Source organism: Equus przewalskii, chromosome 10 (assembly GCF_037783145.1).
Source record: "Equus przewalskii isolate Varuska chromosome 10, EquPr2, whole genome shotgun sequence".
Classification (NCBI taxonomy): Eukaryota; Metazoa; Chordata; class Mammalia; order Perissodactyla; family Equidae; genus Equus; species Equus przewalskii.
In genome coordinates, this window is record NC_091840.1 from 49,477,914 (window position 1) to 49,492,179 (window position 14,266).

A 14,266-nucleotide genomic window follows, 5' to 3' on the forward strand; every position below is an offset into this window, starting at 1 on the left:
GCTGGTCGGGGAAGGGGATGGGGCCGCACTTCTGGCTGATCTGAGAGCAGAGGCTTAGAGGAGAAATGCTGGGGAACAGGTGATCTATGCAAAGTTTGTGAAGTCTGTCAAAGCTGAACTGTGAGGTGGGGTCAGTGCACACAAGTCCTTGATCGCCAAACTCAAGAGTTTGTCCTCTACCGGGAGAAGAGTTCAAAGCAGGGGAGAGATGCAGTCAGGTTTTCAAGATAAGAAGTTCTTCCAACACCGTCTGGAGGAGGGGGTCTGTGGAGCCAGAAAGGCTCAGGCTTCACTCCCATTCTCTGGGCCCCAGTCCTTGGATTGCAGAGAAAGCCCCACCCAGCGTGGTAAAGGGAATGGCAGAATCTATCGCACAATGGAGAGCAGTGGGTTCCATTTGTCTGTGTCCTAGCTTGACAGCAGGAAACCCAGGACTATTCAGTAAAACCCACCAAGGTGGCACACACCACCAGGCCCACACCCTTCTGTCCCTCTGACCTGGGCAGAGCAGGAGAGCTGCATTTCTGAGGCCACAAGTGTGAACAGACACCCACCTTCACTCCTAATACTGCAGGCTGCAGGCAGGCCTCAGCAATGTCACAAAGCTCCAGGGAAACATGGTTCTTGAGCTGGACCTGGAGCTTGGGGTGGCCTGGTGGGTGGTCACCCCTGGAGGAGAGAAGGAGGCACCAGGTGGGGGAAGTGCAGGCTCAGACTAGAGCTGTTTGGGCGAGTAGCGTAAGGCATGCGGGGGGCAGTTGGGGCCTGAGATGCTGGTGACAGGTGCCCCAGCCACTCTCCCTCTCCAAAAGAAACCAAATTTTCTTCTTTAAATTATTTTTTATTATACCAATAATACACGATGGTGGAAAACTAGAAAATGCTAAGCAGAGGAAAATGAAAAACCATCCATATCTATCCTACCCAGAGAATCAGGGCTCACATCTTGATAAATCTCTTTCCAAGTTTTCTTCAAAATGCAGATACATGTCAGAACCACGCCCTATTCTATTTATTTGCTTTTTCCTAAAACTTCCCAAAAGTGATGGGGTAGTAACCCCAAAAGTGGGGAAAAACAAAACAAAACCATGTGGCATTGGGAGCTTGGTTCTGTGGGCCACCCCACTCCATCTCACTACTCCTGACTTGTGGGTCTGGGTTGTGTGCCTGTGGTGTGAAGAGGAGGCTTCTGACGAAGGAAAAGTAATGAAGACCTTCCACTGAGCCTGTGCTCCTTTCCCCCTCACAGCGCCTCCCCCCTCCAGCTAGATCCTAGTAGGAAAGCCCATCAGAGCCTCTCTCAAGGTCCCCAAACCACCCCCCTCAGAGGCTGTGGCCGGAGTACCTAATGCTCACTGTACCCAGCAGGTCCTGACCACGACCCAGACTCAGGGCAGAGGGCCGCCGTCCTGCCACCAGGGGCCCCACGCGGCCATTAGGCCGTACCCACAGGAAAAGGCTGGAGCGGAAAGTGGGGAGTGACCCTTGAAGGAAAAGCAGCCAGGCCTGGGGCACAGTCACTTGCCTTCCCCTCTGCAGCTCCAGATGTGTGGTGTGTGTGGCCGTGGCCAGGGCAGCAGACTGGCCAAAGACCAGGGCCTGTGGTTTGCCGTGCTGGACCCAGGTCAGCAGCAGGATGAGGACCACAGAGGCAAAGAGAAGCCAGAGGAAACCCAAAATGTAGAAGCCCAAGGGGAGGAGGCAGCAAAAGTCAGGGTTGAGAAAAGGGTCATTTCTAGAGCTATCCAAATTCTCTTGACCCACCCCAAGGACCATCAAGGAGTTGATATCGGTCGTGGGTTTTGTGGATTCTAAGTTAGTAGTGACTGAGGTGGGCTCTGGGGTGGTGGGCTCTGGGGTGGTCAGGGTTGTGGTGGGCTCTGGGGTGGTCGGCATGGTGGTGGGCTCTGGGGTGGTGGTGGGCTCTGGGGTGGTCAGGGTTGTGGTGGGCTCTGGGGGGGTGGTGGGCTCTGGGGTGGTGGTGGGCTCTGGGGTACTTGGGGTGGTGGTGGGTTCTGGGGTAGTTGGGGTTGTGGGCTCTGGGGTGGTCGGCATTGTGGTGGGTTCAGTAGAGCTTTTTGACATTTTGGAGAATCTGATGAATTCTGTGATGTATGGGAATGTGGTCTGTTTCTTAGTGGACTCTTCGGTTGGGGGCAAGTAGGGCATTTGGCTCTGTAGAGAAGCACTAGGTTCTAAGTAGAGTAGGCCTTGGTGGGTTGTATTGGCTTCAGTGTTGGTAGAGAAGCTGACCATACCCCTCATGGTCGTCACCTCCTCTCTATAGTCATCATAGTCTATGTCCTCATCACCAGCGGTGGAGCAGCCCTCCCCTGCGTAGGTGTAGACGGGTTGGTTGTCACATCTCACACTTGCCACATTGGGGGTCATGGCCTTGACATCTGTACCGTTCTTCCATACGTAGACATTCTTCTCATTGGCCTCCAGCCAGTGCTTGAAATAGAGGATCTCACAGTTGCACTTCCAGGGGTTGTCGTGGAGAAAAGCAAAAGGCAGGATGAGGTCCCCAAAGAAGCGCTTTGGTATTGTGTACAGCCAGTTCTGTTGGAGGTAGAGGGTGTCGAGGTCCTCCAACCCATCCAGGAGCCCAGGGGGCAGCTCCTGCAACTTGTTCTCAGCCAGATTGAGCTTCTTCAGCTGGGCTGTGGGCCTTAATAGATCAGGGGGCAGACTCTTCAGTTTATTGCCACGCAGGGAGAGCTCATGGAGTTTGCTCAGGCCATTCAGGTCATGAGGAAACAAGGAGGTCAGCTGGTTGAAGGAGACATCCAGGGTAGTGAGTGCTGGCAGTGCTTGTCCTAGCAAGGGCAGGCCTTTCAACTGGTTGTGGGAGATATCCAGGGTATCCAGCAGTGGCAGCATACTGTCAGTCGTCAGCGTGGTCAGCTGGCATTTAACCAGGTACAGCTGAGTGAGGCGAGTCAGAAACACCGCGGAGGACGTAGAGAAGCTGCCCAGGGGATTCTCATCCAGGTGGAGGATAGCTGTGTCTTTTGGCAGATCGGGAGGCAGCGTCTTCAGCCTCCGATTATCACAGTTCACTTCCACCTTGGCCACTTTGGAGACCTCACAGATAGATTCGGGGTGTGAAGGGCTTGGCAGCAGGAGCAGCAGGAAGAGGAGAGGCATGGGGACCTGTCGGCGAGGGGGGCTTGAGTGGGCAGCCCACTGGCCCCCAGCATTATTCCCCCAGGCCCTAGCCCCCACTGCCGCCTCCAGGATCCCTTCCAGAAACTCAGCTCCCACACCTCCCAATCTCTCCACTCCCCTCTCCTACCCTTGCCCCCCAAAGCCTAAACTGCTAGCTCCAGGTCTTTGGCTCTTATCCCTCCCTCACCCCCCCTCCCCCAGCCCCAAGCCCAGCTTACAGGCAGGCAGAAAGACCTCTGAAGGCACAGGGCTTCTTCTAGGGTGTGACTCGGTTCTTCTCTCTTCCAGCTCCAGGGAAGGCAGGAAGGGGGTGGGGACTGAGAGGAAATGCTAGCCTGATAGGGACTCCTGTGACCTGCAGAACAGTCTCCCTCCCGGACATAGGCCCTTATCACCTCCTTCCACAACTTTCCCCTAAGCCCTTCTTTTGGCTCTACTCTTTCCCACTTTCCTTCTACACTGGGGAGATTGAGAGTGACTCCTCCAACCACCACCCTCATCCAGCTCTTAAAAACCTCTCCAGCTGCCACTCTCACTTCCCCTTCAGAGCTACATTCTTAGAGTTGCCTAATTTTAATCCTTGTTCCCTCTGTCTTCACTCCATTCTAGTCTGGTTCCCCCCAAGCCCCACTCCATTGGGTTAGTTATTGCCAAGGTCACCAGTGCCCCCCACTCCTCTGCATCCACTGGACACCTCTCCTTTATGATCTTACTTGTTTTCTGCAGCCTGCATCCCCATGGCCACTCCCACCCTGGGACTCATGGCACTAATTTTCCTTGTTTTCCTCTTACTTCTCTAGCTGGCCCTTCTCAATCTCCTTTGTGGATTCCTCTTCCTCTGTCCTTTAAGAAAAATTAACCTTCCCCCAGAGTTTGGCCTTTGGCCCTCTTCTTATGCTATACAAACACCTGAGACTATCCTCATCCATGCCCTTGCCTTCAACTACCACCCCAACCCCAGTGACTCTCAAATCTTTATCTGTAGCCCAGACCCCTCTCCTGAGACCCAAACACATATACCCCACTGCCTTTAGAATTTCTTGGATGTCCCACAGGCACTAAAACAATATGTTCAAACCTGAGCTTGTCATCTCTTTCCAAATAGCTTATCCTCTTGTGTTGTCCAGCCTGGGAAATGGTACCCTCATCTACTCATTTATCTACCCATTCAGTCCATACAAACAAAATCCTTGGCAGTCATCCTAATGCCTCCCCTCCTTCATTCCCACATCCAACCTCTCACCAAGTCCCACTGACTTTACCTCCTAATCTCTCTCAAATCCACTTCTTTCCATCCCTGCTGCCACCATTCCTAATCCAGGGGGCCATCTTGTCTCTACTGCTTCACTGCTCAGCTCCCAGCTGGTCTCCCAGCTTTCTGACTTCCCTTCTTCTCCCCATTCCCCACTGGAGTGGTCCTTCAGAACTTCAAATTTGCTCATATCCTTCCACTGCTTGAAACTCATCAGTGGCTCCTTATAGCTCTCAGGAGGAAGTCTTAGATCCCTAACATGGCCTACAGGATCCTGTGTGATCTGATCTTCCTACCTGTCCAGCTCCATCTCTTAACACTCCACACTTCACTCGAGATCATTCTCATTTTTTTTTTTTTTTGAAGAAGACTAGCCCTGAGCTAACATCTGCTACCAATCCTCCTCTTTTTGCTGAGGAAGACTGGCCCTGAGCTAACATCCGTGCCCCTCTTCTTCTACTTTATATGTGGGAGCCTACCACAGCATGGCTTGCCAAGTGGTGCCATGTCCGCACCCGGGATCTGAACCGGCAAACCCCAGGCCACCAAAACGGAACATGTGAACTTAACCGCTGCGCCACCGGACTGGCCCCAGATCATTCTCATTCTGTGCCAGCTCTCTTCTCACCCCTCATCCCCTTCTGCCTAACTCTTACTTATCTGGAAAGTTGCAGCCAAGAATTTCTTCCTCTGGAAAGCCTTTTAGCACTTCCCAAGACCAGGTTACGTGCCTATTTCAGAAAGTCAGCCACCATGTCTGTTGGTCCACTGCCCTTTCTTTTTTCTTTTTTGAGGAAGATTAGCCCTGAGCTAACATCTGCCATCAATCCTCCTCTTTTTGTTGAGGAAGACTGGCAGTGAGCTAACTCTGTGCCCATCTTCCTCTACTTTACGTGTGGGACGCCTACCACAGCATGGCTCGACAAGTGGTATGTAGGTCTGCACTTGGGATCAGAACCGGCAACCCCCGGGCTGCTGAAGCAGAACATGCAAACTTAACCACTGCACTACCGGGCCGGCCCTCCTCTCTCTTTTCTTTTGCTTGAGGCAGATTAGCCCTGAGCTAACGTCTTTGTCAGTCTTCCTCTATTTTGTATGTAGGTCTGTGCCCAGGATCCGAACCTGTGAACTCGGGCCGCCAAAGCGAAGCACACTGAACTTAACCACTATGCTGTGGGGCCAGCCCCTACTGCCCTTTCTAATGAGGAAAATGTCCCACCTCCTGTCCCCCAGGAGGAGCACCATGCAACCACATGAGCCTGCCCCTGTCTGCTCCCCACTGGTGGCAGACAAGAGGTGGACACTTGAGCCAAATGCAGTTAATCCATAGACTTGCTGTTTGTATAATTTGCTGGCTGCAAAATGTATTTGAAAATGTAGAGAAAATGAGACTGTAAGCAGCAGGAAGTGAGGTGGGAAGTTGCATAGAGAGAGGCCATGACGTGGAGTAAGGGCCCTGAGGCTGTTGGGTTTTGCTGCATTGTATCAGTTAGAGTTTTTAGTGGTAAGCAACAGAAAATGTTCTGGCTAATTTAGGCTGAAAGGGAGTTTATTAAAAATACATTGGCGGGGGCCGGCCCCGTGGCCGAGTGGTTAAGTTTGTGCACCCTGCTTCAGCGGCCCAGGGTTTCACCAGTTCGAATCCTGGGTGTGGACATGGCACCACTCGTCAAGCCATGCTGAGGCGGCATCCCACATGCCACAACCAGAAGGACCCACAACTAAAAATACACAACTATGTACCGGGGAGCTTTGGGAGAAAAAGGAAAAATTGAAAAAAAAATTACATTGGCTACTTCACAGACTTCTCAGTGAGGGCTAGAGAACCAGACTTGGAAGTGTGTCAGCCAGGAATGGGGCCCAGAATGAGGCTGCAGAACCAGTCTGGTGAGCAAAACTCTGCTCCTGCTGCAAGACCAGGTCACTGAAGCTTGCACCCCTCCAGCTGCTGAGCCAGCACAACCTCCCTGTCGCAGAGAGAGAATCCTGCAGCACCCTTACTCCTTGTGATATCATCTCCTGATTCAAAGTCTGGGTGTGAGTCTGACTGGTCATGCACCTGTGGCCCAGCTGCAAGGGAGGCCAGGGAAGCAAGCATCTGGCATTTTCAGCTTCTTTAACAGGAGGCAATTCTGCTTCTCCAAAGATTCTTAAGTTGAAAGATTTGGCCGACATAGAAAAGACATTCATATGCTTTAGCACCTACTAAAACGATCCTATGTTTTACTTTCTTCAAGTGTCAATGTCCCGAATTTCTTCTAATTTTGCATTTTTGAATGCTTGGGATTAACCCTAATTGGCCATTATGGATTATTCTTTTAATATAATTCTAACTTGGCATGCTCACATTTTATTCAGAACTTTTACATCTAAATTAGAAAATAGGAGTGATTTGTAGATTTCTTTTGAGGGCCTTCATTTTTTTATGTTTGTTTGTTTTGTTATTAGAGTTATGCTGCCCTTGTAAAATAAGTTGGAAATTTTTATATTCTCCGGAAAAGTTAGAAATCATAGAGATTTTCTGTTCTCTGCAGGTTTGGTGGAAATCACCTATAAAACCATCTAGACCTGATGCCATTTGGGGAATACCTCCTCAAATACCTTTCTACTTCCTACTGTAATTATGGTAGGTCTGTTGAAGTTTCCACATCTCGAGTTAATTGTGGTGATTGATATTTTCTAATGAAATATCTATTTCGTGTGACTGTTCAAATTTATTATTGCAAGTTTGAACATTTATACTTTCAACACTTGTTAAAATCTCCTTATCTGTAGTTATGACCCCAATGTTGTTTATTTGTATTTTCCTCTTTCTGTCTCTCTTCCTTTCTCCCTCCCTTTCTTTCTTCATCAGACTTGCCAAAGATTGGTCTGTTTTATTGGACTAGTCAAATAACCAGATTTATTAGTTTTACTAGTCAATTGCTGGGGTTTTTTTGTATTTGATGACAAATGTCTACTTTTATCTTTAATAATTCCTCATACTTTGAGCTTATTTTCATGTTCTCTTTCTATCTTCTTGAGTTGAAATCTCAGTTCACTTATTTTCAATCTCTCCTTCTTTGTGCCATCTCACGTGTTTTATCGTGTAATACCTGAGGTGAATATCCGTAATTTTTTTATCCAGCATCCATTCCTTAGATAAGAGGACCCCAGTTTCCTTTTGGGAGATTCCACCTCCCCAGATGAGTGAAAACTTGATGGGACTATAGAAGTAGGCACTCTGACCTCTCACTTTGGAGACCAAAATGTCTTTGGAAGTTCCTTCCACTAGATTCTTCTTGTCACCACCTGAGATCAGCCCAGGGATGTGACCTAATGATAGACAACTTTACTCGTTCTCCTAGGACTTCAAATGGCGAATGAAGTGACAAAAGAAAAGAAAACAGAACCGGACTTCATTCATTCTCCAAAGTGCTCAGGAAAAGCTGTAGAGCAGTTCCTGCTGCTAAGGCCCCCGGAGCCACCTGATTTCTGAGCCGTCCTAGATGGTCAGTGTTCTCTTAGACCCCGGCGAGCTCCTGCATCTTTCCAAGAAGTCTCTGTTGGATTAAGTTAGGTAGAGTTGATTTCTGTTGCATGCGTCCGAAGAAATCCAATTCTGTGCTCTAGTTGTGGTTCATTTGTAAAGAGTTTGTGCAGAAGACATTGGTTGGAAGTCTATTCAAGATCCATTCAACTTTTTCTCCTTTTTTTGAGAAATTACTCTTACCCCATCCTTAGGATTTTTGGTGGGAAGGACTCTAACCCAGCTGTATGAGTGGACCTAAGTCAGTCACTAGACTGCCTCCCCTTTGACACAGTTTAGGGCCCAAACAAGTACCCTGATATAAGCTGGTCAGGGTATCCCATGGTCAGAGTGACTGGTCCAGAGATAGAAGCAGGAAGTAAGTTGGTCCTTTCACAACAAAGCCCAAGACTTCTGTTGGATGGTTGAGGTATACATACTTTCTTTGGATGTTGACAAGGAAATATGTGACCCCAGGTGAACTGTTGGCATCCATCTTGTGTTCGCATGGACATCTGGCCTTAGGATGAAGCTAATGTCAGGGAAGTTATAATGAAAAAAATGGAAAGAAACCAAGTCCTTGGCGTCATTGAGATGCTGTATCAAACCAATTCTGAAGTTCAGTGAGCCAAACATCCTCTTATTTTTTAAAAAACCGACTGGTTTTGGAATTGTTACTTGCAATATAATAAGCTTTACGAGATAAAGATTGTATTTTCCATTTTTCTTTTTTTTACGTGAAATTACTTACAAAGGTATTTAAAAATTTTCAGGTGAGGGGGCTGGCCCCATGGCTGAGTGGTTAGGTTTGCACACTCTGCTTCGGTGACCCAGGGTTTCACTGGTTCGAATCCTGGGCGTGGACATGGCACCACTTGTCAAGCCATGCTGAGGCGGCGTCCCACATGCCACAACTAGAAGGACCCACAACTAAAAATACACAACTATGTGCAGGGGGGCTTTGGGAGAAAAAGGAAAAATAAAATCTTTAAAAAACATTTTTCAGGTGGATTTTTTAAAATTAAACTTTTTATTTTGAGATATTTATAGGTTCACATGCAGTTGTGAGAAATAAGACAGAGATCTCATGTACCCTTTACCCAGTTTTCCTGAATGGTAACATCTTTATCATAACCATGATATTGACATTGTTCTGTCAAGATACAGAACATTTCCATCACCATAAGGATCCTTCATGTTACCCTTTTATAACTACATCCACTTCCTTCGTACCCCCACCCCTCCTTACCCCCTGACAACTACTAATCTGTCCCTCGTTTCTGTAATTTTATCATGTCAAGAATGTTATATAAATGGATCATACAGTCTATAACCTTTTAGAATTGTTTTTTTCACTCAGCATAATCCCCCGGAGATTCGTCTAGGTTGCTGCATGCATCAGTAGTTCATATTTTTTTTATTGTTTAGTAGAATTCCAAAGTATGGGTGTACCACAGTTTGTTTAACTGTTCCCCGGTTGAAGGATTCTATGCTGGTTCCAGTTGTTGGCCATTACAAATAAATTTGTTATAAATATTCGTGTACAGATTTTTGTGTGAACACAAGTCTTCATTTCCCTGGGGAAAATGACCGGGAGTGCAGTTTCTGGGTCACAGGGAGTTGCGTGTTTATTTCGGGCTTTGTCTTTGGGTTCATCCTGTTTGGAGTTTGCTCAGCTTCTTGCGTGTGGAAGTTTACGTCTCTTGCCACATTTGGGTAGTTTTCAGGCATTATTTCTTTGAGAACTTTTTCAGCCTCCCTCTGTTTCTCCTCTGTTTCTGGGTCTCTGATGACACAATGGTAGATCCTTTTCATAGTCCCACAAGTCCCTGAGATGATTTTTTTTTTTTATTAATGTTATGATAGATTACAACCTTGTGAGATTTCAGTTGTACATTTTTGTTAGTCATGTTGTGGGTACACCACTTCCCCCTTTGTGCCCTCCCCCCACCCTCCCTTTTTCCTGGTAACCACCGATCAGATCTCCTTATCAATATACTAACTTCCACCTATGAGTGGAGTCATATAGAGTTCGTCTTTCTCTGACTGGCTTATTTCGCTTAACATAATACCCTCGAGGTCCATCCACGTTGTTGTGAATGGGCCAATTTTGTCTTTTTTTTATGGCTGAGTAGTATTCCATTGTGTATATATACCACATCTTCTTTATCCAATCATCAGTTTCTGGGCATGTAGGTTGGTTCCACGTCTTGGCTATTGTAAATAATGCTGCGATGAACATAGGGGTGCAACGGACTCTTGAGATTTCTGATTTCAGGTCCTGAGATGATTTTTTTAAGTCTATTTTTCTCTTGTTCAGAATGGGTGACTGCTGTTGCTGTATCTTCTAGTTCACTGATTCTTTTCTCTGTTTCCTCCATTCTGTTGTTGAGCCCATTCACTGAGCTTTAATTTCAGATATTATATTTTCAGCTCTAAAATTTCCAGTTGGTTCTTCTTTTTTATTTTATTTTTTTTTTAAAGATTGGCACCTGAGCTAACAACTGTTGCCAATCTTTTTTTTTTTCCTGCTTTTTTTTTTTTCTCCCCAAAGCCCCCTGGTACATAGTTGTGTATTTTAGTTGTGGGTCCTTCTAGTTGTGGCATGTGGGATGCCGCCTCAGCATGGCCTAACGAGCAGTGCCATGTCCGCACCTGGGATCTAAACCCTGGGCCACTGGAAGCGGAGTGCACGAACTTAACCACTCGGCCACGGAGCTGGCCCAGTTGGTTCTTCTTAGATCTTCTATTTCTTTGCTAAAGCTTTCTATTTTTTTCATTTGTTTCAAGCCCATCATAATTTCTTGTTAAAGCATTTTAATCACAGCTACTTTAAAATATTTTTCAGATAATTCTAACATCTCTGTCCTTTGGGTGTTGGCAGCTATTCATCGTCTTTCTTTCATTCAGTTTGAGGTCTTCCAAGTTCTTGATATGATGAAGGATTTTTAATGGAAATATGGACATTTTTGTATTATTTTATGAGATTCTGGATTTTATTGAAACCTTCTGTTTTACCTGGCTTTTTCTGGTACTGTTCTGGCAGACAAAAGGGAGATGCTGCCTCTTTACTGCCAGGTGGAAGTAGAAGTTCAAGTTCCCCACTCAGCCTCTGTTGGTATCTGATGTGGGAGGTGTGCTTCTCCTTACTGCTGGGTAAGGGTGGGAGTTCCACTTCCCCACATGGTCCCCACTGCCACCTCGGTGAGGATGGCCTCATTGCTGCTGAAATGAGTGAAAGTTCTGACTCACCAGTAGGCCTCCTCTGACACCACCCCAGCGGGGACGGGGAGCGATCCCTCATTACTGCCCATATGGGATGGAAGTCCAGGCTCCCACTGGTCTCCATTGACCCTGCAGTGTGGGAGACCTCATTATCAGCTGGCCAGGGTGAAAGTCCCCACTCCCTACTTGGCTTCCTGGAAACCACCCTGGCAGGGATGTTGGGGTGCCTCATTACAGCCCAGGGAGGGTGGAAATCTAGGCTTGCCGCTCAGCCTTTGCTGGTGTGGATGTGGGTGGGGCCACAGTTTTTCTGTGGTATTTGTCTGGAGCAGAGTATTGATTTTCTACGTTTTCTGTCTTATTCGGCTGCCCCTTTCCTGGTCCTTTGGCTAGAGAGAACAAGCTTATGCTGGGGCTTTTTCGTCTGTGCCTGTGGTGTTTCCAGGTTGCCAACATCTTCACCTCCAAGACTGGGACGTGCAAGACAAAAAGAAAACCCAGAGAACTCGCCATCATTGTGCTGTTCCCTGGGTCCCAAGGTCCCTTGCCTTTCTGCCTTCTTCTCACCACTTTCCATCTTCTTATTTTTGCTCATATACAATGTCCAGGGTTTTAGTTGTATTTAGTGGGTGGAACAGGGAAAAGTACATCTGGTCCATCTTCCCAGAAGCAGAAATCTCTCAGGTAGATTTTGCTGCCTTTTTATTACAAACCTCTAAATTTATTGCAGTTGACAATCAACATCCCAGGTATGGTGTGATGGTTAATTTTATGTATCACCTTGGCCCACACTCACCATTTGTTAACATTTTGTCTCATTTGCTTTATCACTCTTCCTCTGTTTTTTCCTGAACCATTTGAGAATAAATTGGAGACATCATGCCCTTTACCACTAATATGCAATGTGTGTTTCCTAAAACAAGGACATTTTCTTACATAACTGCAGGATACTTATTAATTTCAGGAAATTTAATATTGATACAATCCAGTTCATATTCCCATTTTGCCAACTGTCCAAAAAATGTCCTTTATAGCTTTGTTTTGCCAGTCCAGGATCCAATCCAGGACCATTTCTCTATAGTTTCCTTTAGTTCCTTAACTTGTCTTTATTTTTAATGAGTTGACATTTTTGAACAGCACAGTCCAGTGACTGTGTAGAATATCCCTCAATTATGTAGAATTTCTCTCAATTTGTCTGATGTTTCTCAAGGTTGGATTTGGGTTGTTTTTCTGGCAGGAATATTACATGAGTGACGTGTCTATCTCAGTACATCACATCAGGAAGTACATTATTTCAATTTGACCCATTACCAGTGGTGTTAACTTTGGTAACTTGGTTAACGTGGAGTCCACGTGTTTCTTCACTGTCAAGAGTCTATTTTTCCTTTTGTAACTAAGAAGCACTTTGGTGGAGGATTTTTTTTTTTTTTTTTTTTTTTTTTTGCTAAAGGAGATTAGCCTTGAACTAACATCTGTGCCAATCTTCTTCTACTTTATATGTGGGTCGCTGCCACGGCATGGCTGATGAGTGGTATAGGTCTGAGCCCCGGATCTGAACCTGTGAACCTGGGCTGCCCGCCACAGAATGCACCAAACTTAACCACTATACCGTGGGGCAGCCCTGTATTTTGATACTATGTAAATATCAGTTCCTAATCAAACTTTGGCCCACAAGTTGCAACATCCATTGATGATTATTGCCTGAATCAATTATTGCCATGAAGGTTGAAAAACATTTTTGTTGGAGGTGATTTAAGTTTATTCCTTTTTCCTTGTAACCAAAAGAACCCGACTAACACAAAAATTAGAATCAGAAGAGGGGTTTCATGGAACTGACACTGAGTGTCAGCAGGTGGAATGGAATGTTTCTATCCAGGGTTTGCGTGGCACAGCAGCTAAGGAAGCCATCCCCCGGGGTCTCCTGGGCTGACAGCAGGAGCCCTCTGTCAGTGGGGATGTGGTGGATCCGGTGGCTGTAGCTCTGGCTGAATTCCAGGAGTGAAATGGTTTTTCGAGCTCTCTAGACTGGATTAGGTACTATACTGTAAGTTCCCACAACCCTGCCAAAGCTATCATGATACTTTGTCTTAACGTCTGTCTACCCCTCTAGATGGCGAGCTTTGGGACAGCAGGCACTCAGGAACAGCCCATGCTCGGGGGTGGGGTGGAGAAACTGCTGCATGCGCTGAGGGAGGAGTGAGCACATTAAATAAGACACCTCCTTCGGCTTCTCTCTCTGTGTCTCATGCCTCACTTTTATGTGCTTCCTCTGGTGTCTCATTATAGTCTTAACAATGATCCTGGGGCCTGCCTGGTGGCGAAGCGGTTAAGTTTGTGCGCTCGCTTCTGCGGCCTGGGGCCCCGGTTCTCAGGTTCGGATCTCAGGTGCTGACCTACACACCGCTCATCAAGCCACGCTGTGGTGGCGTCCCACATACAAAACATAGAGGGAGATTGACACAGATGTTAGCTCAGGGTCAATCTTCCTCACCAAAACAGAACAAAACAAAGATGCTGCCAAAACGCTACCTGCACAATTGCTGAAAAGATGCCACTTTTGGAAAATGTGCTCCTTCTGCCGGCTCACTCAGCAAAGCCAGTCCAGCCACATTTCTGCAGAGATCACGTTCCCTGTTGCGAACTTTGTTCGCTGTTGTAGCCCCAGTGCTGGCGTGGTGCTTAATAAAAATTTCTTGAATAAATGAATGAATGAATGTCAGCAGAGTAGGCAGACAACAGTGGGTAGGTCTGTGATAGCCTTGGCTGAGCAGAAATTCTTAATTTTAGTGTCTTGAAATCCATCAATGTTTCCTTTTATGGTTTGTGGTTTTGGTATCTTGTTTAAGAAAATCCTACCCCAAGGTCACAAAAATACTCTCCTACATTTCCTTCTATTAGCTTCCTAGTTTAACCTTTTGTTTTAAAGTCCTTAATCCGTCTGGAGTTTACTTTTATAGATGGTGTGAGGAAGGGTACAGCTTGATTTCTTCTTTCCTCTTAAAGTGAGGCAGCTACTTACCCCACTTGCTAATCTAACCTGTGACCACTGATGTTATCCTGTCTTTATCCTGTATCAAGCTTCCGAGCGCACATGGTCTGTTTGTGTGCTC

General features: G+C 46.6%; 1 protein-coding gene and 1 long non-coding RNA gene across 2 annotated transcripts; one reads left to right on the forward strand and one right to left on the reverse strand.

Annotated features, from left to right (window-relative positions):
* Positions 1–820: 820 nt before the first annotated feature.
* Positions 821–3,799, reverse strand: GP1BA (glycoprotein Ib platelet subunit alpha). The gene is made up of 2 exons (XM_008534871.2): positions 3,390–3,799; positions 821–3,156 (listed from the first exon to the last, which is right to left on the reverse strand). The coding sequence occupies exons 1-2, from the start codon at positions 3,669–3,671 to the stop codon at positions 1,324–1,326; spliced, it is 2,115 nt and encodes a 704-aa protein (XP_008533093.2). The 5' UTR covers positions 3,672–3,799; the 3' UTR covers positions 821–1,323.
* Positions 3,800–6,955: 3,156 nt separating this feature from the next.
* On the forward strand, positions 6,956–9,479 carry LOC139074137 (uncharacterized). Its single transcript, XR_011523624.1, has 2 exons — positions 6,956–7,049; positions 7,771–9,479. It is a non-coding gene; the product is annotated as an uncharacterized lncRNA (long non-coding RNA).
* The last annotated feature ends 4,787 nt before the right edge of the window (positions 9,480–14,266 follow it).